The sequence below is a fragment of the Cyprinodon tularosa genome, unplaced genomic scaffold (assembly GCF_016077235.1).
Source record: "Cyprinodon tularosa strain WSP-4 unplaced genomic scaffold, ASM1607723v1 ctg397, whole genome shotgun sequence".
Taxonomy (NCBI): Eukaryota; Metazoa; Chordata; class Actinopteri; order Cyprinodontiformes; family Cyprinodontidae; genus Cyprinodon; species Cyprinodon tularosa.
Genome location: NW_024039115.1, coordinates 551,262 through 578,553, shown reverse-complemented (window position 1 = coordinate 578,553; position 27,292 = coordinate 551,262). Strand labels below are relative to the sequence as shown.

Here is a 27,292-nt window from a genome sequence, read left to right as displayed (position 1 = left end):
TATGAACAGAATCGATGACAAAGGGCAACCTTGGCAGAGTCCAACCTTCACAGGAAATGAGTACGACTTCTGCTGGCACTGCGGACCAGGCCCTGAAACGTCATACAGAGACCTAACGGCCCCTATTAAAGGGCCCATACTCCATACTCTCAGAGAACCCCCACAGTCAAATAACTTCTCCAGATCCACACAGCACATGTAAACTGGTTGGGCAAACTCCCATGCACACTACAGGATCCTGCTGAGGGTGTAGAGCTGTTTCATGTTTCTTAATAAACATTTTGAATCTTCCCACTGTCTGTCTTGCCTTGAATGTTGGGTCCTACATTCTGAGCTCATTACAGTTTAATGAATGGACTTCTGATCTCCTGGTTCTGCATCCTCAGCATGTCCTCTGCAAGGGCTTTGGCTTCACCCTCTGGAGTGTCCTGCTCTCCTTCATCTGCCCGGATCTGGTCTCCTGCTTAGAGGGAAATTCATGGGTTTTTGTGGAGAACTTTTTTTCAGGTCAAGCTGAGCCCTGAAGTCCTTACAAAGAAAAACATAAATAAGAGGATCAAGACACATATTGCTAACTGATATAAATACAGTGAACTCTTTGAGGTAATAAAAGACCACTGAACATTCTCCTCCAAATCGGACATATGGAAGTCGAACAAAATGACAAGGAACAAAGCAAAAGCAGAAAACACTACCTAAGACCAAGATGTTCCTACGAGACTTTATAAGATTTATAGAGTTAGAGGAGCCCAATCGCTTCCGCTGAATGTGTCTCACCTTGCGGGATGACAGGTGTTGTCTGGAGAAGTAGTTGCATAGGTGTTAGGTCCACCAGGGTTGTTTGGTGGGGGTAACATTACCCAATAACTAAACAGAAATAAGCAAATGCAAACAAACATAACAAAACCCAACCATAGGATAGGATACAAACTAAACGGGGTTCTTAGGAGGTAAGAGGGAGAAGCCTCCTGTCTGCTGCTTGCATGAAAGCTTTTAAAGTAGACAAGCACCAATTAGGGCAAAACAGATCACCTGCAGAAGGCCTGCCTCCAGAACCCTGCAAGGAAATGGGCAGAAACCCACTGCAGTCGTAACATAGGTGATCAGCATCACGACAATGTATGATGTTGCCATGGTCAGGGGAACACACCAGGTGGTAATTGAGATGATATGGCTGGCTTCAGTAAGCAATAAGAAGTGAGATCCTGAAGTATAAACAATCCTCATATACCTTTGAAAAGACAAAAAAGACTCAGTCATCCATGGTGTTTGCCTTCCCGAGGCAAACTTTAGCTTGTTTTCTGTTGTGTTGTGTATAGTGTATCACACAACACTATACTGCAGCTGTTCAGAGGATCTCGATCTGAAGTTAAGTTATTTTCTCTGTGATATCTCTGTATCTAAGTAACTCTAACTGACTACTTTAAAACATAGCACCTTCTGCTGCACTTTTCTACTGAGCACTTGTCAGTTTCACACGGTTTTATTTCTGATAGCAAGGAGTAGCTAGCCTAGGCTAGCGCTAGCTTAGCATTGCTATGGCTTCTCTCTCTCCCTCCCTTGACTCTTTTCCAACTCTTCCTTCTTCCTCTCCTCTCTCCTGCTCTCTGTGTCAGATGTTCAGTTATTCCTCTGCCTCCTTTAGTGATAATGGGATGTGTAATAAGTGTAGTATTTTTGTAGCTTTGGAGGCGATGGTGTCAGAGTTAGAATCCAGGCTTCAGGCTGTTGAACATCCAGGAGTTAAAGTAGGCCCCCCACGTAGCTGTCCTCCAAAAGTGCCTGAGCAGCCAGGCGATTGGGTAACTGTACGCAGAAAGCGTAGTCGTGGATCTCTGCCCACTGGTCACCACCAACCCATTCACGTTTCTAACCGGTTTTCCCCACTCAGTGACACACCCACTGAGAAGCCCACTCTGGTGATTGGCAGCTCCATAGTCAGAAACGTGGCATTAGAGACACCAGGGACCATAGTCAAATGTTTGCCGGGGGCCAGAACGGGCGACATCAAATCCTACCTGAAACTACTGGCTAAGGATAAGGTTAAATACAGTAAGATTGTTATTCACGCTGGTGGTAATGACACCCGGTTACGCCGATCGGAGGTCACTAAAATTAGTGTTGCTTCGGTGTGTAAGTTTGCCAAAAAAATGTCGGACTCCGTAATTTTCTCTGGTCCCCTCCCTGATCTGACCAGTGATGACATGTTTAGCCGCATGTCGTCATTCAACCGCTGGTTGTCTAGGTGGTGTCCTGAAAACAATGTGGGCTACATTAATAATTGGCAATCCTTTTGGGGAAAGCCTGGTCTGATTCGGAGAGACGGCATCCATCCCACTTTGGATGGTGCAGCTCTTCTTTCTAGGAATCTGGCCACATTTATTAGTCCTCCAAAACCCTGACCACCCAGGTTGCAGACCAGGAAGCAGAGTTGTAGTTTAACACACATCTCTGCAGCTTCTCTACTGTTACCCACTCTTTACTCCATCCAGACAGTGTCTTGCCCACGACCAAAATCTAATAAATTAGCAAAGATTCCCAAAGGAGTAAATCATGACAATCTAATTAAAATCAAAATAACTCCAATTGGGGAAAAAGTTAAAACAATTAAATGCGGTCTGTTTAACATAAGATCGCTTTCCTCTAAAAGTCTACTAGTTAATGACTTGATTTGTGATAATCACATTGACTTGTTTTGCCTTACAGAAACCTGGCTGCAGCAAGAGGATTATGTGAGCATAAATGAGGCAACTCCTTCAAGCTATTTAAATTTTCACATCCCCAGAAGTTCTGGGCGAGGAGGAGGAGTAGCAACAATCTTCCAGTCTGACTTACTGATTACTCCCAAAACAATTAATACCTACAACTCTTTTGAAAATTTAACCCTTAATTTCCCTGATCCAAATTTCAAGGCAAGAAAACCTCTTCTTTTTGTAACTTTGTATCGTCCACCAGGTCCTTACTCTGAATTTTTAGATGAGTTTTCAGAGTTCCTTTCTGATTTGGTATTAAATACTGACAGGGTCATCATAGTGGGAGATTTTAACATCCATGCTGACATTGAAGGCGATAGCTTAAGAGCAGCCTTTAATGCTATCTTAGACACTATTGGCTTTGTTCAAAATGTGAATAGTCCCACGCATTCTCATCTTCATACTTTGGATCTTGTGCTGACATACGGCATAGAATGTGAAGAAATAACAGTATTTCCTCACAACCCTGTCCTCTCTGACCACTTTCCAATAACCTTCAGGATTACTTTAACAGAGTTCTCCTCCCCCAAAAGAAGGTTAAATTTTAGTAGATCTTTATCAGATAGTGCAGTTATAAATTTTAAAGAATCTGCTTCACTTTCTCTCTCCTCTGTGTCACTGAGCAGTGCTGCAGAGTGCAAAAGCTTAGCTTATTCCCCTTCACAGGTTGATGATTTTGTTGATGGGGTTGCTAGTTCTCTGCGTATTGCCTTAGACAACGCAGCTCCTTTGAAAATGAAAACCGTTAAAAATAGAAAGCTTGCTCCTTGGTTTAATGCAGAGCTGCGTACTTTGAAGCAAAATGCTAGGAAACTGGAGAGAAAATATCGCTCCACAGGCCTGCGAGAGTCCTTCCTAGTCTGGAAAAATGGTTTACTGCTGTATAAGAGGACTCTTTGTAAAGCAAGAGCAGCATACTTCTCCTCATTAATAGAGGAGAATAAGAATAATCCTAGATTTCTTTTTAATACAGTTGCCAAACTCACCCAGAGCCATAGCTCTGTTGAACCGTCCATTCCACCTGCTCTTAGCAGCAATGATTTTATGAGATTCTTTATAAATAAGATTGATCTTATTAAAAATAAGATCATAAGCACTCCTCTATCCGCGATTGTACCTGAGGTAGTCATGGAATCTGAACCGGGTTTAGACTGCTTTGATCCAGTTGAACTCTCTGAATTAGCAAAATTATTGTCTTCATCTAAGCCTTCAACTTGTATGTTAGATCCAGTTCCAACCAGGTTATTTAAGGAGGTATTCCCTTTGATCTCCTACTCCATTTTAGATGTGATTAATCTATCTCTGTTACAGGGATATGTACCTAAAGCTTTTAAGGTTGCTGTAATTAAACCTCTGCTTAAGAAACCGTCTCTTGACCCAGATGACTTGGTCAATTATAGACCTATATCCAATCTTCCTTTCTTGTCCAAAATTCTTGAGAAAGTAGTTGCCAAACAAGTTTGCGATCACTTCCACCATAATGAACTTTTTGAAGAGTTTCAGTCTGGCTTTAGAGCTCATCATAGCACTGAAACAGCTCTGGTGAAAGTCACTAATGATATTCTCATGGCCTCAGATAATGGACTTGTATCTGTGCTCGTCCTGTTGGATCTTAGTGCTGCATTTGATACAGTTGACCATAATATTCTTTTAGAAAGACTTGAATATTTTGTTGGAATTAAAGGAACAGCACTAGACTGGTTTAAATCTTATCTATCTGATCGAATTCAGTTTGTTCATGTTAATGATAGATCTTCAACACGCTCAAAGGTTACCTGTGGAGTACCACAGGGATCAGTGCTAGGACCAATTCTCTTTACTTTATACATGCTCCCAATTGGTAGAATTATTAGACAGCATGGGATTAATTTCCACTGTTACGCTGATGATAACCAGCTATATCTGTCTATAAATCCAGATGAAGCTAACCCATTACATAGATTACAGGCATGTCTTGAAGACATAAAAACCTGGATGACTCTTAACTTTCTGCTCCTGAATGCAGACAAAACAGAAGTTATAGTCTTTGGACCAGAGTCTCTGAAAAACAAACTGATTAGCCAGTCACTTCATTTGGATGGGATTAAACTGATTTCAGATAATAAAGTAAAACATCTTGGTGTTATTTTTGATCAGGACCTGTCATTTAAATCCCACATCAAAGGGGTTTCTAGAATTTCCTTCTTTCATCTGAGGAACATTACAAAAATTAGAAATATCCTGTCCAGGGGTGATGCTGAGAAACTAGTCCATGCATTTGTTACTTCAAGGCTGGACTATTGTAATTCTTTACTATCAGGAAGTCCACAAACTGTAGTTAAAAGCCTTCAGCTGATCCAAAATGCTGCAGCCAGAGTTCTAATGAAAATTAAAAAGAGAGATCATATCTCGCCTATCCTGGCTTCTCTTCATTGGCTTCCTGTTAAATCAAGAATAGAATTTAAAATCCTCCTTCTCACATATAAAGCCTTAAATGGCCAAGCTCCATCTTATATCAGAGATCTGATTGTTCCTTATGTTCCTAACAGAGCACTTCGCTCTCAATCTGCAGGTTTACTAATGGTTCCTAGAATTTCTAAAAGTAGAATGGGAGGCAGATCTTTTAGTTATCAGGCTCCTCTCCTGTGGAACCAACTACCAGTTTTAGTCCGTGAGGCAGACACCCTGTCTACTTTTAAGGCTAGGCTTAAAACTTTCCTTTTTGATAAAGCTTATAGTTAGGGTGGCTCAGGTTATCCTGAGCTCTCTCTCTATATTTATGCTGCTATAGGCTTAGACTTTTGGAGGACATAGGGACCCCCATTTCATCATTCTGCTTCATTCTCTCTCTGTTCTCCTATTCTGCAGAATCTGTTAGTTCAATCTCTAACCTTCTGCTCTCTCTGCTTTTCCTCAGAGTAGCTTTGCCTCGTCTGTTCCTGTTTGGCTGTGACGTCATCCTGGAAAGAAACATCAGCTGTGCTGCTTCTATCAACACCCTTGTTTATAGATGTTGGAGATCGGCCTGTTTTCCAGTGTGGTCCTGTTTCTCTGACCGTGACTGAGTGGATGTGCTCTCTTCGTCCTCTGGCATGGGAGCTGCCTTGGAGCTCGTCTGCCTGGCTGCGTGTTTCCTGGACGGGGCCGCCTTTTACAGCTGCTTTTTGTATCTCTGCTTCTGTCTCCTTGAACCCCAGTCGGCCTCGGCAGATGGCCGCTCACACTGAGCCTGGTTCTGCTGGAGGTTTCTTCCTGTTAAAGGGGAGTTTTTCCTCTCCACTGTCGCTACAAGCATGCTTAGTGTGGGGGATTGTATTTGAGTCAATGAGTCAATGCAATCAACTGGTTTTCCTTAGATAGAAAACTTTGTATCAATTTGACTGTATGATCTGGTTGAACTGTAAAGTGCCTTGAGATGACATGTGTTGTGAATTTGGCGCTATATAAATAAACTGAATTGAATTGAATTGAATTGTATCACATAGCTTTTTATTTGTGTAGGATCAAAAATAACTGATTAAATTAGAATCTGTAAAGTGATTTGTTATATGTACATTTTATTTTCTTAACATTATCATGATTTTTTTATTTCTAGGCCATCATATACAGATTTTCTCATTGGAAATAACAGCTGGATGTGAGATAGAGAGAGGTAATAATTAAGGTCTGTTACCTGTTAGCTGAGATGAAGCCCATGATGAGGACATGTTGAGGTACATGAAGGAGGCACCAAAGCTGCAGAAGAGCAGGTAAATGGTAAATGAGCTGCCCTGGAGGAATGGAGACACTGGCTCGAGGGGGCTGAGCATCCAGTACTGGTCTGGACAGACCACAAGAACCTGGCTTACATCCAATCTGCTAAGAGATTCAACCCACTGCATTCTAGGTGGTCTTTGTTCTTCTCACAATTCAATCTCATCATTTCTTATAGACCTGGTTTCAAGAACGTCAAGCCCGACTCAGCAAACTCAACTACTAATCAGTTAACCTGGCAAATCAAACTATCCGTCTCTGCAGACGCCTGAGAATCCTGCCCGGACCTGTTTCCAGAATCCAGTTCATATTTTCTTGTTCAAATCTTTGATAAACTCTGTTGAACTTTTTACCCAGTCTCCAGTGGTGTTCTGCATGTGGGTTTATTTCCTAAACCAACCATGACAATAAAACCTGCCTGTTGCGTGTCAGAAGTTATGTTTTACAAGTAGTTTATCTAATTGGGATGTTTCCTCTGCAGTATAAAAAGTCATTATGCACATGGCAAATATTTGGGAATGGAATGAGAGCAGTATTCTTGATCTAGGATCATAGGGTAATATTTGAATAAGGCTGGAGCCATGGATGTCTCCTCATTTACAAATGTGTATGATGTCATGATGTAAAGATGTGATAATGTGGCATACTGGAGTTTTATAAAATGCTTCTTTAACTGTGATAAGGGGCCATTTCACAAGATATGAGCCTGGTTAGTAAGCTATATCAAAGCAACGTCTGTGGTCTAAGTAAGATTACAATTTCTGTCAAAATCTGTTGTCATGAATTTGTCTAACATATACATGCTTTCTAACATGTAAATGTTAACACGTGAATTATTCAGTGTTATTGAAAGAATTTGTCCCGAATGATCTTCTCTCAGGGAAAAGAACCGGAGACAGAAAGCTTCCAGGTGTAAACACAGAGCTTTCCTTGACAATATAAAACTTTATTCTTACTATTATAACTTAGTTGTTTTACTTTCTGAAATTCAGATTCTGCAGCAAAAATGTAACTTATAACCTCTAATATTGCATTTCGAACTAGGAATGTGACTTTGACCAGGAATAATTTGATTTACGTTATCTACAAATGGAAAAACTCAGAGGAAAGTGCTCTTGATAAATGTTTAAACGGCCTGCAACCTCTTAGTCTTACTGGCCTACTCGAGATTGCTGCAGTAGATAATTCCCATTAAGATGGCATCTTTAATTCTTCTTATCAAATTCATTTTCATGTGTGTACCTCGAACTTCAGGTGTTGGGGATATTTCTTAGCATTGTTGCTCATGATTTCTAGTGCTTCGGATTTTAACTTTTCTCCAAATCATTCTGGGAATCTGCTTTTCAAGATCACTTCAAAGAATCATTAATCCAACTGCTTGGAGACTGATCTTTTTCAGCGTTTTAGTAAAAACCAAACCTAAGCGTGAGGGATTGCAGAGTCAACGAGTCGATGCAATCAGCCTTTGTTCCTTAGGTAGAAACATTTCAATCTCAATCTCACTGTGTTAATAAATTGTGTGAGTTTCTCCATGTTGAATTTTGTTTGGAGATACTTACAGCTGTTGGTTCTTCCCTTCAGCACAGGAATCTTTCAGCACCCTTAGAACTTTTCTTGTCGGTATGAAATTTTCTTAGAGTTGAAGATAAATGTCAGTAATTATCTAAGAGAAGGAATGCTGTTTGTTAAAAAGCTTCAGTTTCTTCATTAGTTTCCTCAAGCATAAAAAGCATCTTTCATCATCTTGTTGGTTGAAGCTGAGGCTTTTTAATGCTGATTTTTCCTGTTTTCTTCTTGCGTCCTATGGAAACCAAACATTTTTTTTGTGTGTTCTCTTAATGCTCTGTGTTTTCTCACGCACTGAATTGGTTCCGTGAACTTGTGTTGATTAGGCCTCAAAATAATGTAATTTATATCCAAATACACATAATATCAAATGAAAAAGTCAAAATATCTTTTCAAAATATTCATAAGAAATGTATATGTAACCAGGTGAAAAATGGGTACACGTCAAAGATATATTTTGTAAACCATGTTTTGTTTTTGTTTCACTGACTGGTTGTAATTCTTGTTCTTGTCAGCATGTGGTGCTGTTGGTACAGAGAGGTCTAAAGTTACCAGAAGTAGAAAAAACTCTTGTTCATGTACCGTGGTACTCTAACTGGAAAGAAACGGAGGAGAAAGACATTTTTTCTTTTTTTTGAGCTAAGACTTGTTGGAGAAGACGACTCTATGGCCATATGAGTGAAGAATCCAAGTATTAGGTAAATTAATATTTGAACTGAGATATCTTCCGTGGATAAAACTACAGATATGATGCTTATGTTATGTTTTTCTGTTTGTCCTCTTCTAGAGGTGCCACTGCCGTTTGTTATATGCAGCTGTGAAGTTTTTGGCTTGTATGCGAAGCTACGTTGTTACTTTGAGTGTTATTAGCGTTATTAGCCCGCCATTTCACTAGAGCTAACGCTTTCTGTTGATAAAATACGGTTCACTTTTTTTCAAATACTGAACCTCATTCATTTATTTTTTTTTAAATAAAGAACCCCTGTTATTTGAAGCTCTGTGTACTGTATTACTCCCGGCTTCATATAAATTGTACAAAGTATTTTTAATACATTTTTTAAAAATCTCCCTCTCGCCACTAGGGGGTACTGCAGCACCCTCAGCACCCCCATTTCCCTCAGCCATGGAATGAGGTTCCTTTAAAGGTACACTATGCAACGGGTGTTGATATTCCAGCGAGGCTCCCCCCAGAGGGTGAAAGTAAAAGTGCACTGTCGTAAATATGCACAGCTGCTCTCCTGGTTTCTCCGTCAAGCCAGGCGCGGTTGTTTTGAGCTTAGCAGTTCACACCGCAGCTGGCGCGACAGAAGCAGCGAGTATACATGCAAAGTCAATGGTTGACGCGCGTCAAGGCGCAGCAAAATGTCCCGCGGCGCGTTTTGAGCAGCAGGCGCAGCGCGTCTGAGCAGCTGAAGCAGCGCGTCAGGCGCGTTTAATCATCTGATGCAGGGAGAGAGACACAGCGCTGATGATCAGAGGCTATGATCACTCCTCTTAAACAGTTTATTGACGCCTTAATTAACTTAAAATGCAGAAATCTGCCGGCAGAATATGCAGTTTGGATTATTTAGATGAAAAACACCTACCAGCTGCCCCGGTGAACCGCGAGGAGGCGACCCGGCTAGAGGCTGCTGTCGGCGCACCGCTGGTATGTGGGGGTCTAAGCGGCTCCGACAGAAAAAATATTGAAGGCAGGATAATAATCTGAATGAACTGACGGCACTGATTACGTTTTCAGGTGTATTTTCTCACTTAAACACATATTAAAACTACTTTATTCCCACTGATCACAGCAAATATAGCTGCAAGGCAGAGAAAGGATAGTGAAGCTCCGCCCAGCACGCGTCAGACACACTTTTGCACCGCGCAGCCAGAGCAGCAAAGCTGCTTCAGCCGCGCGTCAGAACTAACTGGTACAAGCAGCAAAAATGAAGCAGCAGACGCGATTTTGCTGCATTTGCTGCGTGAACGTAGCATAACTGCACAAAGATCGCCACTGTGCTAGCAACGAGAATGCTTTTAACTGGGGGCGTGTAGCAGTTCTCGCCGTAAAGCAAGACTGACTCTCGTGAGACTTCTGAGCCTGTGGGTGCGGGTCGGTGCTCCTGCAATTGCAAGTGCGGTATTTCCCCCACAGACCACCAGGGCGGCCGAGAATACTTTTGTTCAACCTGAAATTACTCATTTAATCATCCAAAACGATATGGAACACATTAATTAACTGAAAAATGTTGCATAGTGTGCCTTTAAATAGCCTATGAAAATGGCAACCCTGATCCAGACACCTCAGTAGTTCAAGTAGTGACTAAAAATATTGTCAATATAGATGAAAGTAACCAGCAAATCAATTAGGAACAGCCTGATTTCTCTTGAAGTGCCAGTTGTCCTATTACCTCAAATTCATCATCTTCTCCACTGCTCTTCAATGTGCAGAACACTTTGTGTGCCTTAATCCCTGACCAGACCCTTTCACCAACATTTTCATTTTGTTCAAATAAACTTTATTCATCAGATTTTTTTGTTCTCCTGGTGGTGTTCTAGCCTCGTGAGACCATCCTGATCTCACGAGCTTTCAAGGTGTCACTCGCAGATCAGTCTGGCTACTCTCCGTTAAAGAAAATTTGGAGCAGTTCACCAAACGAACGTCCAATCAGCGTTGGCTTTGAGGCGGGTTGAGGTGTGACGCAAAGAGAAGCGCGACAGTTCAGTCTAAAGAACATGGCGGCTTCAGCCGATTAAACTAGCGTTAGCGTGGCTATCAAGCAAGTTTTATCGGAATTACAGAGTATTTCTTCACTGAAAGAAGAGCAAAACACTGCTCTGGAGGCTTTTCTCAGAGAAAAAGATGTTTTTGCTCTTCTCCTCACTGGTTTCAGCAAAAGTTTGATCTTGTGGTTGTGTTTTCGTTGTCGCTCTGTTAGTACGTCATATGCTTCGTTGATCTGTTTGGTTTATTTGGCCCTTCTATCACCAACATAGGCCAATCAGCCAACCAGTATTTTCGCCCCTTCCCAAAATTACTTCAACGGAAGGTTTCCAGATGGATATGCGGAGCAAATCCATCTGACAGAGTCAGGTTAGTGGTATTCTGCATGTGGGTTAGGAAACCACAATCCATCATGAGAGTTTGAGCCTAATCACATGAACTGAAAAAAGGATTACAAAAGCAAACCTCAAGTAAAACCTACTTTCATACCCTAAAAACAGTATTTAAACAATAACTCCTGCAGCAGTACTAGAGTCTGCTTGCTTTTTATTCCCCTCTCTGCCCTACGCAGTTGCGATACAATAGTAATCTGACATTTTACCAGCAGTCGCTTTAGTTGATACTTACATGCGCATGTTTGATAGACTAACATAAATCTTTTCACTGTTAGTCACTTTTTGTCCCAAAAATATGTTTATCTCTCTTCCTGTTCTGATTTTATGCCCTAAGAGCTGTTTTTTTTTTTTTTTTTTTTCTTCCATGTAAACTTACCCATCGTCAGATAACATCTGATTGAAGATATATAACCAAATTCAGGAAAATCTGTGGACATAACTTCATAAGTAAGTTATTTAATGGTGCTAAGAGGATCTTGGTGCTTGGCTCACAGATTATTAAAGTTTTTCACAGGTTGCCTTTGCCCGGTATATTAAAATCATTATTTGGACTTATTTATTCCTAGCCTCCAATATTTATTAAGCAAAGAAATCAAGTAATTGTCTTAAAATGGAGAGGTAGCAGCCTCTAAGAAGGTAGCCTATCAGAGTGAGGGGTTAGGTAGAAGGGGGGTGGATATCTAATGCGATGGCAACGATACATATCACACCTGCTGACATACTAGCAGACATAGGAGGGATTCCAGGCCCTGCAAGAACAGTTAACACATAATGCAAACATTTCTATCTTGTTGAGAGCTCAAATAAGAATCTTTCAACTCCAAACACGTTAAAAACCAAGATCTGAGCCAAACGTACTTCTGTTTGTTATAAGCACCTAAGGAAAAGGTGTATCTTTTTTATTTAGGACAAGCAGATGATGCCCAACCACGGCGTCTGTAAATGCCTAAACAAGTTTGATGAAGAAATCAAATCGCTACAACCTTTGCTCAGGCATAATCTGACAAATTTAATTATATTTCCTGTAATAAAAGTCTTCACTGCTTACGAAGTGAGATTATGTTTATCAAGGATATCGAACACCTTATAGAGGTGGCAATCGTGCAGGGTGAACAAAATGCTTTCCAGATACATGACCATACATTCAATACCAGGGAAGATGGCATCCAGGATGTTTCTGAAAGCAGCTGGGGATAGAGGTAATCTCTTTACAATGTGGCCTTCGAAGGATGCGGTCCCTAAATTGGGATTCAACCATCATGGAGATGCAGGAACTTTGGCCCCATTGAGGTTCTGAGTGATGGTGGTTCCCAGAAAGCAGAAGGTGTCCCCAGTGGTGACTGGAGAATTGCACAGATACATGTTAGGCCTATATAAAATCTATACACTACATAGACTAATAAAATGCTATATATAAAATTATCTACATAACCAAACTTTGTAGGGGCTAAGCCGACTGGAGTGTTTTTAAACCGGAATCTTATGGTTGAAGCGCTTTGCCGGGGTGAGATGGTGTGAACAGGAAATGTCCAGACGCTGTTCTTGCTGTTTAAATGCTGATTTATTCCAACACTTGCTGCTTACAAAACAAAAAAAATGATACAACAGCCAGCTGTGAGTTGATAGTGTTTCCCCGCCAAGTGGTCAAACCGATTTGCCTTTTCTGGTGAAACACATGCCCATACACACATCATTTCCCGTCTTTTATAGAGCTTGTACATAATGGCTTCTACAAACTTCTTTATCACTTGACAGAAGCCATTTTGCACTGTTGTGACAGGTGAGTGGAGAAGTTCATATTGCTGCAGTCAGCAGTCTGACATTAGATGTCACTAAAAATTACACACTGTAGCTTTAATTCAACAACTCTGCAGCAGTAAACTAAAGGAGTAGGACACTGGTGCTACTGTTTGGCTCTCTAAAGTCAATAAAGCCAACAACCAGATGATTCCATGACATTGTGAAGATTTTGGCCAGTTGTGTGAATTGCTGATGCTTTCTTGCTAATTTGGGTGAGCAAAAATACCTCAAAATTTCGATTTTCTTTTTTTTTTTGCTGGGTTCACATAGATAATGTGAACACACCAAAAGGGTTTCCCCACCATATGCTTTAAGATGTCTCAAGAACCAAACGCAGACAGATGATCAAGTCTTTGCAGTGGCTGGAATACTTTGCCTTTATCAAAGGTATAGCCATTTTCATTTCAGAATTTAGCAATTTGGACATATCTTTAGGATGCATTTGATTCCTTTGCCAGGTCTAAGATCATGGTCTTGTAGTAAAGTAATGGTCCAGTATAAACAATCATGCTGAAGAATTATTAGTCCATTGTAGGTAATCAGTTTATGTTCAAGGTTATATAGGCTGATCGCTGGTCAATTGCATTGATTGCATCCTGCATGAAGATGTTGTTGCTGGAATATAAATGTCAAATTACAGAAAATATTTAAATTATACACTCTGGCTTAAATTAGACGCTCTGGCAGAGGATGATGTAAAAAAAAAAAGCCTTCTGAAACAAAAAACATGTTTATACAGCAGGTAACAATGCAGTTTTGCACCATATATATTTGTCATTACACTGGTCTGAACTTCCATATCATTACATTTTGTACCATGTTTTCTCTCCCACATTGTTTACATTTGGAAATGAAAATGGAAATGTTCATTCCAATGCTAAGCTACTACTCATTTACTATCTGATAGCTAATGAAAAAGAAGTTTCCAACAGTCGCAGAGTCTACAAAATGACAGAAAAGTTGTCTTAGTCAATCTGGACCATGTTTGGGATGACTTATTCTTAATTTTAGAAGCAGATTTAAACCTCTCTAAATCTATCATGCAAGTTAAGCTAAAAAGGTTTATTTTCCTAAAAGGTGTGGAGGTGTTCCAGCTGATGGCTGTTGCATGTTCCAAACACACTAAGCAGTCAAAAAGTTGGACTGATGGTTCCAGTGCCTGATGTTCTGCCTTCACTGATACAGGAGCTCTAAGGTAATGTTAACATGTCCGATTGATCTTCAGTGTGTCTTTCCTCTAAACTTGAGGTACTTTTGTTGCCTTCTGTTTTGAACATTTGTTTCAGGTTAAGCTGAGCCCTAAAGCCCTCACAAAGAAAAACATAAATAAGAGGATCCAGACATATATTGCTGACTGATATTAAGACAGTCACCTCTTTCAGGTAGTAAAACACCACAGAACACTTTCCTTCCAAAAGGATGTATGGAAGTCGAACAACATAATAAGGAACAAAGCAAAAGCAGAAAACACTGACTAAGACCAACATGTTCCTACGAGACTTTACAAGCTTCTCGGAGTTGGAGGAGCCCTGTTGTTTCTGCTGGATCTGCCTCACCCTGCAGGAAGAGCTACAATAGAAGAAGACCAGGGAGAGGAGCACTATCAGGAAGATGATGGCACTAACAGCATGAGCTCCTCTGTATAATGGTCGTATACGTTTATTTAGCAGACGATCACAGGTGTCACGATTAGGAGTATGTTCGTGTGTGGTCAGCAACAAGACAGTGTATGGCGTTGCCATGGTCAGGAGAATAAACCATGTGATAATTGAGATGAGGTGGCTGGCTTTGGTAGTCATTAGGAAGTGAGTTCCTGAAGTATAAAAGATCTTCATGTACCTGTAAAGAGGAAGAAAGTAATTTTAACAAATGAGCCACTAGTGCCATAAAAACTCAAAAAAAGACTAGCACATAAGACACAGAGAGGATGTGAAGAACAACTCAGTTAGCCAGGATTCATATAGGAGGAACCACAGGGATGTTCTTATCTTATTCATTTATTCTTATTTTGGTCCATTGAATATGTTTAAACACTTAATTTTCATGACATTTGCTGTCTTGTGTCAGGTAAAGTTCTTACTGATTCTACAGCCTCCTAGAAGGGCTGAATTGTAAAAAAATAAAAATAAGTTATTGACAGAAGATTTTTAATTCTTACACAGTGTGGTTTGCACAGGATTCAATTTCAATAGTTCCTGTATTATATTATAAGATGCAAGTAGGGCCCATTTTTCTTTACTTTAATTCTCTGAAAATCACCAGAGTATATAAAACAATAGATATTGTGTGAACAATTTTTCACATATCTACAGATAACTTATCATTACTCAATAACATTTACTGTGCTATCAAAAATTCCACATCTTGCCACTTTGTCTCAGTTAAATCCTCATAGCCAGAGTTTTATATATATATATATATATATATATATATATATATATATATATATATATATATATATATATATATATATATATATATATATATATATATATATATATATATATATATATATATATATATATATATATATATATGTGTGCATTCTTTCATGCTCTTTTACTGCAATCGTTTGCAAGAAAATGATAAGGGATCTATGCTTTTAACTCAGTCTGAACTGATTACCTGGCAGGTAATTAAGGTATGGTACCTGTTAGCCGCAATGAAACCCATGAACAGGATGCTGGCACACATGTTGAGGAACAGCAGCGGCCCTCCAAAACTGCAGTAGAGCAGGTGAATAGAGAACAACCTGCTGTTATAGTGAAGGATTCTCATTGGGAGGCTAATGCAGAGTAAAAGGTCAGCAGCTGTCAGATGTTTCATGTAAATCATCAAGCTCTTGGCAACTTGTCTTTGAGCTCCACAGCAATGAAACCACAAGGTGAAGCTGTTGAGGATCAAACCAACCTACAAAGGAGAATATCTTGTTAATCGATTATGACAGCCAAACTTTGAATTATTTCTCTTAAAGGGATCATAGAATGGAAAACCGAGTTTTCATTGTCATGGATGAATAACAATAGTTCAGTGGGTGAAATGGACGTACAGAGAAGTTCAAACCCCATCGACACCTCCTTTCTCTGCAAATCTCACAATTCTGAACTTCTGTCACCCCCCAAAATTGACATACAGACCAGCCCACTGGTTCACTGGCCCAATAAGATGAAGAGAGGTAGATGTAAGTCAACAGTTTAGCTGTTTAGCCTACAGCTGGGTTTACTTCTACAAGAAATGCAAAGCAGACGGTTTCTCTATTGAAAATTAGCAAGAACCATGGGCGTGCATGCATTGTTCCAGGCTGCATGGAGAAAGGGGTACATTTTCACAGTCTTTCCAAGCATCCGAAGACTCGACAGTGTTAGGGTTGTTAAGTTTCCCCAACCTTAACTTATAAAAAATGGAAAGAAAGACAGTGTAAGATTTTTCCTGAAATGCTTTGCAAAGGGGAGTCCAGAGTTGAACCATCAATCTCTGCATCTCCACTTGGCTCAAAACTTGCCAGGCTTTTTATTGAGCTGTCAACACATTACAACAGCTGGCGTTAGTTTCGATTACGCAGTCTCCTAGACATAGGATTAACTTTTAAGATAGGGAACTTGCCTGGTTTCAGTATACGCTTTACAAAAGGTGTCGGGTTATGACTTTTAACTCCTCTGCTTCTCAAATGAAAAACAGGAAAGCATTCTTGCAAAACATTTGACTGTCTTATGACCTTCATACACTATTTCCAATGATGAGTAACATATAGAAAAACAAATGATTGAGAGCAATATAAAACATATAAATGAATAAAATGATTAAAAACAATAGAAATCATAATAACTCCAACAAACAGCCATGGATTTTTTTTGTTTATCAGAAGATCCCTGTAAAGTTTGATGCTCAGCCGTTCATTTGCTCTGAACATTTTACCGAAGACAGCTTTCAAAATCTTGAACAGTTCAAAGCAGGATTTGCTAAACTTCTTTTACTGAAATGAGGGGCTGTTCAGACCATCACAACTGCAAGCTCTAAGTACTAATTTGTCGCTAAGCTGTTGATACCAATGCTAGCATATCTATGGTGACCATATTTGGGTTTCTGAAAAGGACACTTTTTTTGTTTGTTTTTGTGGGGGGGACCGGGCATTAGCTCCGGGGCTTGTCAGCGGGGGACGGAGCAACCAAACCCAACCTGGTGACGGTAGCCCTGGCACCCGTGCTTTCCCCCCGCCTGCTGGCTCCCTCCCCCCATCCGCTGGAGTTCCTGGACTAGCGAAGGAGCTCACTGTTAGGTTTTGCTGCACTGTAGTCGACCAAAATCCCGGACGACTTTAAAATCCCCCTAGACACTTTTTTAGGTATGAAAAGTAGGACATGTTCTGGAAAAAGAGGACGTCTGGTCACCCTGCGTATCAACAATTTTGATATTTAAGTGAGTGTTTGTTGCAATGATACGTCTTTCTCAGCAGCTTCGCTTGTTGTAAACCAACCAATCAGTGCACAGCTCATCTAAATATTCATGAGCATACCATAAAAGGAAGAAAACCTGTCGTTTCATTTTATGGCTTTTAACCAGGCTTGCATCAGGGTCATTGTTGGGCACGTTACTCTGAAAAAGTTATTAGTTATAGTTACTAGTTACTTCTCCCGAAAAGTAACTGAGTAACTGCGCTGTGCGGAGATGCAGGGGAAACTGTATCTGATGGGGAAACGCAGCTCGACGTAACACCGGTATTTCCATCTGGAAAACGCTGTTTGGCTGCTGGAGTCATCCTCACTCTCCATCTCTCTGTGTGTGCTGTACGTTAACACCCACCAGCGGAAACACCCACCTACCCAACTGACAGACATAATCTCACTACATATCAGCCATTCTCATCCTCCCCTCTCCCATGACAAGGCGCGCACGAGTCCTATCATGAAAAAAGGTTAATTGTGCGACCTGAGTAACGTGCAGTAACCGGGTCTCGGCAATGGTAACTGTGTTATAGTTACATCCATCCATCCATCCATCTTCCTCCGCTTATCCGGGGTCGGGTCGCGGGGCAGCAGCTTAAGAAGGGAGGCCCAGACTTCCCTCTCCCCAGCCACTTCTTCCAGCTCTTCAGGAGGAACCCCAAGGCATTCCCAGGCCAGCCGAGAAACATAGTCTGTCCAGTGTGTCCTGGGTCTTCCCCGGGGCCTCCTCCCAGTGGGACGTGCCCGGAACACCTCAACAGGGAGGCGTCCAGGAGGCATCCTAAACAGATGCCCAAGCCACCTCAACTGGCTCCTCTCGACGTGGAGGAGCAGCGGCTCTACTCCGAGTCCCTCCCGGATGACTGAGCTTCTCACTCTATCTCTAAGGGAGAGCCCAGCCACCCTACGGAGGAAACCCATTTCGGCCGCTTGTATCCGCGATCTCGTTCTTTCGGTCATGACACAGAGTTCATGACCATAGATGAGGGTAGGACGTAGATCGACCGGTAAATCGAGAGCTTCGCTTTTTGACTCAGCTCTCTCTTCACTACGACGGACCGGTACAGCGCCCGCTTCACGGCAGACGCTGCACCAATCCGCCTGTCGATCTCCCGCTCCCTTCTTCCTTCATTCGTGAACAAGATCCCAAGATACTTAAACTCCTCCACTTGGGGCAGGACACCCCCCCTGACCCGGAGAAGGCACTCTACCCTTTTCCGGCTCAAGACCATGGCCTCGGATTTGGAGGCACTGATCCCCATCCCGGCCGCTTCACACTCGGCTGCGAACCGATCCAGCGAGAGCTGCAGATCACGACCTGATGAAGCCAATAGGACCACATCATCTGCAAAAAGCAGAGACGCAATCCTAAGGCCACCAAAACGGATCCCCTCAACACCTTGGCTGCGCCTAGAAATTCTGTCCATGAAGGTAATGAACAGAATCGGTGACAAAGGGCAGCCCTGGCGGAGTCCAACTCTCACCGGAAACGAGCCCGACTTACTGCCGGCAATACGGACCAGACTCTGACACCGGTCATACAGAGACCTGACAGCCCGTATCAAAGGGCCCGGCACCCCGTACTCCCAGAGAACCCCCCACAGGGCCCCCCGAGGGACACGGTCGAACGCCTTCTCCAAGTTCACAAAGCACATGTAGACTGGTTGGGCGAACTCCCATGCACCCTCCAGGACCCTGCTGAGGGTGTAGAGCTGGTCCAGCGTTCCACGACCAGGACAGAAACCACACTGCTCTTCCTGAATCCGAGGTTCGACTATCCGACGGACCCTCCTCTCCAGCACCCCCAAATAGACCTTGCCGGGGAGGCTTAAGAGTGTGACTCCCCTGTAATTGGAGCACACCCTCCGTTCCCCCTTTTTGAATAGGGGGACCACCACCCCAGTCTGCCAATCCAGGGGGACTGCCCCCGATGTCCATGCAATGTTGAAGAGTCGCGTCAGCCAACACAACCCTACAACATCCAGGACCTTGAGGAACTCCGGGCGGATCTCATCCACCCCGGGGCCCTGCCACCGAGGAGCTTTTAAACCAACTCGGCGACCTCGCCCACAGAGATTGGAGAGCCCAGTCCAGAGTCCCCAAGCCCAGCTTCCTCAATGGAAGACATGTTGGTGGGATTGAGGAGGTCTTCGAAGTATTCCGCCCACCGACCCACAACGTCCCAAGTCGAGGTCAGCAGCACACCATCCCCACTATAACAGTGTTGGTGCTGCACCGCTTCCCCCTCCTGAGATGCCGGATGGCAGACCAGAATCGCTTCGGAGCCGTGCGGAAGTCTTTCTCCATGGCCTCTCCAAACTCCTCCCACACCCGAGTTTTTGCCTCAGCAACCATCCGAGCCGCATGCCGCTTTGCCCGCCGGTACCCATCAGCTAATTCCGGAGTCCCACAGGCCAAAAAGGCCCGATAGGCCTCCTTCTTCAACCTGACAGCATCCCTCACCGGAGGTGTCCACCAACGGGTTTGAGGGTTGCCGCCACGACAGGCACCAATAACCTTGCGGCCATTCTCCCCCACCACCGGAGCTAACTCACCACCAGGTAGTGGTCAGTGGAAAGCTCAGCACCTCTCTTCACCCGAGTGTCCAAGACATACGGCCGCAAGTCCGATGAAACAATGACAAAGTCGATCATCGAACTGCGGCCTAGGGTGTCCTGGTGCCATGTGCACATATGGACACCCTTATGCTTGAACATGGTGTTCGTTATGGACAATCCATGACGAGCACAGATCTCGAGTTCAGATCAGGGCAGCCATTCCTCCCAACCACGCCCCTCTAGGTCTCACTGTCATTGCCCACGTGAGCGTTAAAGTCTCCCAGCAGAACAAGGGAGTCCCAAGGAGGGGCACCCTCCAGTACCCCCTCTAAGGACTCCAAGAAGGGTGGGTAATCTGAACTGTTGTTCGGCCCGTAAGCACAGACAACACTCAGAACCCGTCCCCCCACCCGTAGGCGGAGGGAGGCTACCCTCTCGTTCACCGGGGTAAACCCCAGAGTACAGGTGCCGAGATGGGGGGCAACAAGTATGCCCACTCCTGCCCGGCGCCTCTCACCGTGGGCAACTCCAGAGTGGAAGTATGTCCAGCCCCTCTCAAGGAGACTGGTTCCAGAACCAGAACCATGCATTGAGGTGAGACCGACTATTTCTAGCCGGAACCTCTCAGCCTCACACACTAGCTCCGGCTCTTTCCCCACCAGCGAGGTGACATTCCACGTCCCAAGAGCCAGCTTCTGCAGCCGAGGATCGGACCGCCAGGTTACAGTCAAAGTAATTAGTTTGATTACTCGTTACTAAAAAAAGGTAACGGCTTTAGTACTCCCATCACTCATCAGGGCGCATAGAACAGCAAATATGCCATTTTCAGTCCAAAACACCCTATTCAGAGACCTTAAGGACCAGCACCAAATACCCTATATAATCATTCTATGATCCCTTTAAAGGCAGTAAAACCCAAAGAAAAGATTCTTACCAGAAACAGAAGAGAGTAGACAAAGATAAGGAAAGGGTGTTTGGATGTTTCCATTGGATTACACGTCATATTCTGGGTGTTTACTGAGGATCTGTTGATTGATGAAGTCACTCCATCCATGTCTTTCACTTTTCTGTAGGTTTATAATAAGAATAAAAACAATACTCAGCAACATATGTTATATATATAACATATATATGTTATATATATATATAGGCTTAGACTGCATATATATATATATATATATATGGTTACTATTGTTACTAATTCAACAACACATTATCAGTAGTGTAAAACTAACCTGTCTTAAGATGGCCTAACCCAGGGGTGTCAAACTGGTTCCAGAAAGGGCCGAGTGGCTGCAGGTTTTTTTTCCAACCAAGCAATAGTACACCAGACTCCATTCATCTCATTAAGTCATCATGTTGACTAACTCAAGACTAGACTCACTTGATGAGATGAATGGAGTCTGGTGTGCTATTGCTTGGTTGGAAAGAAAACCTGCAGCCACTCGGCCCTTTCTGGAACCAGTTTGACACCCCTGGCCTAACCCTAGCACACAATCTCTATTAATGGAATGTAAGCTGGAAAAAAACTTCCCCAAATGACCACAAACACCATGATTTGATTAAATGTGGTTTATTTAACAGAAGATATCTTCCTTGAAAAGGTGTGTTAGTTATTGACTTGGTTTGTGATAATCACATTGATTCATGTTGCCTTACAGAAACTTGGCAACAGCAAGAGGATAATGTGAACGTAGTTGAGCAACTCCTTCTAGTTATTTAAATTTTCACATACCCAGAAATTCTGGGCAAGAAGGAGGGGTAGCAACAATCTTTCAGTCTGACATACTGATTACTCCAAAGTCAGTGAAAAATTACAACTCTTTTGAACATTTAACCCTTAGTTTCCCTCATCCAATTGCAAAGCCACAAAACCTCTTCTTTCTGTAACTTTGTATCGTCCACCAGGTTTTGGGTGAGTTTTCAGAGTTCCTATCTGATTTGGTGTTGAATACTAACAGGGTCACCATAATGGGCGATTTTAACATCCATGATGACAGTGAAGGTGATAGCTTAACTGCAGCCTTTAATGCTATCTTAGATGTGATTAGTTTTGCTCAAAATGTGAATAGTACCACACATTCTCGTCCTCATACTTTGGACCTTGTGCTGACATATGGCATTTAATGGGAGGCAATAACAGTATTTCCTCACAACCCTGTCCTCTCTGACCACTTTTTAATACATTTCAGCATTACTTTAACAGAGTTCTCCTCCTCCATAAGAAGGTTTCACTTTAGCAGATCATTATCAGATAGTGCAGTTATGAATTTTAAAGAATCTGCTTCACTTTCTCTCTCCTCTAAGATGTGCTGCACAGGGCAAAAGCTTATTTTATTCTCCTTAATAGTGATCATTTTGCGGGTAGGGTTGCTAGTTGTCTGGATACTGCATTAGACAATGCAGCCCCTTTTAAAAAGAAAAACTTTAAAAATAGAAAGTGGGCTACCTGGTTTAATGCAGAGCTGTGCACTCTGAAAAAAGATGTCAGAAAACTGAGAAAAAATGGCCCTCTACTTGCCTACAGGAATCCTAGCTTGTCTGGAAAAATAGTTTACTGCTGTATAAGAGGACCCTTCATAAAGCAAGATCAGCATATTTTTCCTCTAGGATATGTCATAGAAACCCAGAATGTAGGACCCAGTTTTCAGGCGAGACAGGCAGTGGGAAAGTTCCAAACTAATCAAACAAAAGGAAATAACAGATGTAGAACGCAGAGCTGAGGATCTGAAGATCTGTGGCGACTGCAGGGGGAGGCAGGGCGCCACCCATCACTGACAGTCTGGTTGAGGGAGAAACATGATTATCCATGTGAGTCACTTAACTGGTTTAATAGTTCAGCCCATCCTCTTAGGTGAGGTGGGATCAGACCAATGGACTGCCAAGAGTGTCCCTGATGCAGGAGCACTGGTGAACAGGCAGGTGTCTGAGACAGGTCAGACAAACAACTAAGAACAGGATGGTTCTGAGATCCAGGAGTCTGCAACCCAGCCATTGGTTCTGATCCAAACAGAAACAGATAGATCCAGGGCTCCAGGAAGCCACGGAGTGTTCAGGCAGGTTCAGGAGTCCAGCAGAGTGCTCAGGCAGACACGGTCAGACGGAAATAGGCAGGCTCAGCAGTTGAGAGTCAGAAACATGACATGACATAAGAAAATTTCCAGAACTTTAAATTGGCTCCCTCCTCTGAGCAAAAACAGGAACATGGCACAATCAGAGGATAAGAGCCAGAACTACAGAGCTCCCCCCAGCCGAGCCCAAAACAGGAACAGAGCATGCTCAGCGGACAGAAGCCAGGACATATTAAGGAAATGCCAAGATAAGAGAAAAGAATCTTCTTAAACCACTGTTCTCCAAGAACTGGAACAGAAAACTATGGAAAAGACTCAAACTAAAGCAAAAAAAAGCAAACATCAATGAGCTGGTCCTGATAGCTGGTTTGAACTGTAAAGCAGAAGGAGCAGGTGATAGTTAGTGAGTTGGGACGGTATGGCAGGTGAGTGAAGTGAGCAATTGGATCAGTTAACAGAGCTGCGATCATGACAGGATAATATGAATAAGATCTGTCTGACCGATTTCAGTTTGTTCACATTAATGATAAATCTTCCTCATGCTCTAGGGTTACCTGTGGAGTACCACAAGGATCAGTGCTGCGACCAATTCTCTTTGCTATATATATATATATATATATATATGCTCCAAATCAGTAGAATTATTGGACAGCATTGGATTAATTTCTACTGTTATGCTGATGATACTCAGCTATATCTGTCTTGAAGACAGAAAAACCTGGATGACTCTTGACCTTCTGCTCCTGAATGCAGACAAAACAGAACCTATAGTCTTCAGATCAGAGTCTTTGAAAAACAAGCTGATTCGTCAGTCACTTCATTTGGATGTGATTAAATTGATCTCAGATTTCAAAATAGAAAATCTTGGTGTTATTTTTGATCAGGACCTGTCATTTAAACTCCATATCAAAAAGGTTTCCAGAATTTCCTTCTTTCAGCAGCAGAATATTGCAAAAAAAAATTTAAATATCCTGTCCATCTGTGGTGCTGAGTCGCTAGTCCATGCATTTGTTCCACCAAGTCTGGCCTACTGCAGTTCTTTACTATCAGGAATTCCACAAGCTGTAGTTAAAAGCCTTCAGCTGATCCTCATCTGATTTAAAAGAGAGATCATATCTCTCCTATCCTGGCTTCTCTTCATTGGATTCCTGTTAAATCCAGAATTTAAAATCCTCCTTCTCACATATAAAGCCTTAAATGCCCAAGATCCATCTTTTATCAGAGATCTGATTGTTCCTTATGTTCCTAACAGAGCACTTCACTCTGTATCTGCAGGTTTACTAGGGGTTCCTAGAATTTCTAAAAATAGAATGGGAGGCAGATCTTTTAGTTATCAGGCTCCTCTCCTCTGGAACCAACTACCAGTTTTAGTCCATGAGGAAGACACCCTGTCTACTCTAAGGCTAGGCTTAAAACTTTTATTTTTGCTAATGCTTATAGTTAGAGTGGCTCAGGTTATCCAGTGCTATCTCTAAAGTTATGCTGCTATAGGCTTAGACTGCTGGAGGACATAGGGATCCCTTTTTCATCATTCTGCTTCATTCTATCTCTATTCTTTCACTCTGCAGAATCTGTTAGTTCAATCTCTAATGCTATGCTCTCCCTGCTTTTTCTCATAGTAGATTTATCTTGTCTGTTCCTCTTTAGATTAGATTAGATGATTAGATTATCTTTATTGATCTCACAGCGGAGAAATTCACTGGTCACATATTGGGAAAGTAATTAAAGAAGGTGCAAACAAGGAGGAAAAGGTGCTTTAAGAATAAACAAGCAAGCACTGTATATACAGTATATCAAGATAAGAATAAGAATTAAAGATAAGAATAAGAATTAATGATAAGAATAAGGTAACACCATCCTTTAGAGAAATATCAGCTGTTCTGCTGCCATCAACAACTTTGTAGATGTTGGAGCTTGGGCTGTTTTACAGTGTAGTCCTGTTTCTCTGACTGTGACTGGCTGGATATACTCTCTTCATCCTCTGACATGGGAGCTGGCTCTGAGTTTTTAAGTAAGGAAATGTTAAGCCTATATTTGTCGCACAGGTTGCATCCTATCACAGTGTCTAAGCTGGAATTCACTGAGCTCCTGAGAGGGACCTATTTTTTCACAAACAGTCTGCATGTCTATGTGCTTGATTTTATTCAACTGTGACCATGAAAGTGATTGAAACACCTTGGGATATGTGAGCAAATGCTTTTGCCAATGTATTGTATCTCGTTTCGCATGGATTATGTAGCAGCTTTTAAGCAAATACTAGGAATGTAACTACTTACTTTCTATGGGGTATGCAGATACTTTGCAGGCGTCCCCACACCGAGATGATTTACTTGCCATGTTTGCCTACAATAATTTCCCTTAAGGACAAAATGAATAGGTGATCCTCAGATATTTAAACCAATCTGGTTCTGGGCTGTCAACTCTCACCCATTGGGTGTTAGAATCCCTGCATCTCATTGTCTTCACATGGTTTTACTCCATATCCCCAATTTTTCACACTAAAAAATGACGGACATTAAAACTCAACTTCATTTCAGTTGAAGATTATAAGCCATCTAGTATGTGGGTAAATATAAATACAATATACAGCAGCTAGCCTGTGTTGGATCACATCAAATTGACATCAAATGGTTTGTTTTCTCTATCCACCTGATTTAGTCCCAGTTTTAGTCCATGTTTTGCTCACAAGTTAAATAATTATTGCTCAGTCTAGTTGAATAATCTCCCATTGGATTTAAGGCCTAACCAAAATACATATCTTGTTGGGATCCAGAGGCTTGCCCACCAGAGGGCGCCGAGGATCCCTTCCTGATGGTGTTTACTTCTGTTGGGATCTGGGGTGCTGTCTACCTTCCTCCACCAGAGGTCGTAGTGGATCTCCTGAAGCTGGAGCTGACTTCACCAGCTGCTCCTCATCTGCTCATCAGGAGACCAGTACACAAGTGGGCTGTGGACAACACTCCAGGGCCAGAGTGTTTTGCCAGTTATGGTTAGCAAGCCTGAGCCAACCTGCCTGTCTGAATCTAGACTCCCTGATAACCTGAACCTGAACCTGAACCTAACCTGTTTTTGTCCTCTCTGCTTCCAGGAAGAACCTGTCTGAAAACTGAAACTCTGGAAGAGTTCCTCTGTCTGAAACCAGTCTGTCTGATCATGGAAGGTCCCTGGAGAATCAAAAATGTCAGACCTCAGCCTGCCGTCAGCCTCTGGACCCTCCAGGTTTCCCCCTCTGCTGCTCTGCTCAAACCTCTGAACAGGTACACACCTGTGCTCACTCAACCAGCAAGATTACCTGGACTTCAGCTAACCATTCTGTCCCCCTCTGCAGTGATAATCAGTCGTGACCAGTCCTGGACCAGATCTTCCCCAGAATCAGTTCTGTGTGTAAACCTGTGTGTTTCAATAAACATTTGAACTTTTTCCCCAGTCTCAGAGTGTGTTCTGCATTTGGGCTAGAATCACAACCCAAACATGCCAGAACACTCTGGCCAACAGACTAACCCAGCAGGCACACTCCGGAGGATTTTAAAGCAACAAGAAGCTACTCCTAGAACGGAACCAGCACCACTTCCGGTTCAAGAGGCAGATCCCCCACTCAGGTCAGAATCCGGTCCGTCACTTCTTGAATTCTGTCCCTCACTTCCTGAAAGGTTTTCTGGCACACCTAGTCAATGTAACAGATTTTTGCTTCAATGCAAATTGTTTTTTGAATTTTTTCCGTCCAGTTTTCCAAATGACAAGAGAAAAATAGCCTTTATTCTCTCAAAAAAGCCTGCGAATGGGCAAAGACCAGTTTTTCTTCTGAATCCAGTGTTTTTTGTACATTTAAAAAAATTTTTAAAAGAATTCTCTCTAGCTTTCTCTGAATCTACTAAATCTCGGGGTCTGTCGAATATTAAACAAGGGAATAGAACTGTAGATGATTTTTCAATTGACTTCCGGGTCAGAGCCGCTACTTCCGGTTGGAGTAATCCTATGCTCAAAAACATTTTCTTCCACGCCTTAAATGAAGAGATTAAGGACGAGCTGGCAAAGATCGATGAACCTGCAACCTTGGAAGAGCTCATTTGTTTAGCTATCCACCTGGATTACAAACAACGAACCAGAGTCAGGTCCAGATCTACGAGCCCAGCTCAGCCCAGCTCAGCCCAGTTCAGCCCAGTTCAGCCCAGTTCTGTCCAGTTCAGCCAAGTTCAACCCAGTTCTGTCCAGTTCAGTCCAGTTCAGCCCAGTTCAGTCCAGTTAAGGGAAAAGCCGTTCAGTTTCCG

At 42.4% G+C, this 27,292-nt stretch overlaps 1 protein-coding gene across 1 annotated transcript; it reads right to left on the bottom strand.

Moving 5' to 3' along the window:
- Nucleotides 1-12,706: 12,706 nt before the first annotated feature.
- Nucleotides 12,707-21,016, bottom strand: LOC119791605 (P2Y purinoceptor 14-like). Its single transcript, XM_038297798.1, has 3 exons — nt 20,888-21,016; nt 15,604-15,863; nt 12,707-14,792 (listed from the first exon to the last, which is right to left on the bottom strand). The coding sequence occupies exons 1-3, from the start codon at nt 21,005-21,007 to the stop codon at nt 14,144-14,146; spliced, it is 1,029 nt and encodes a 342-aa protein (XP_038153726.1). The 5' UTR covers nt 21,008-21,016; the 3' UTR covers nt 12,707-14,143.
- Between the last annotated feature and the right edge of the window lie 6,276 nt (nt 21,017-27,292).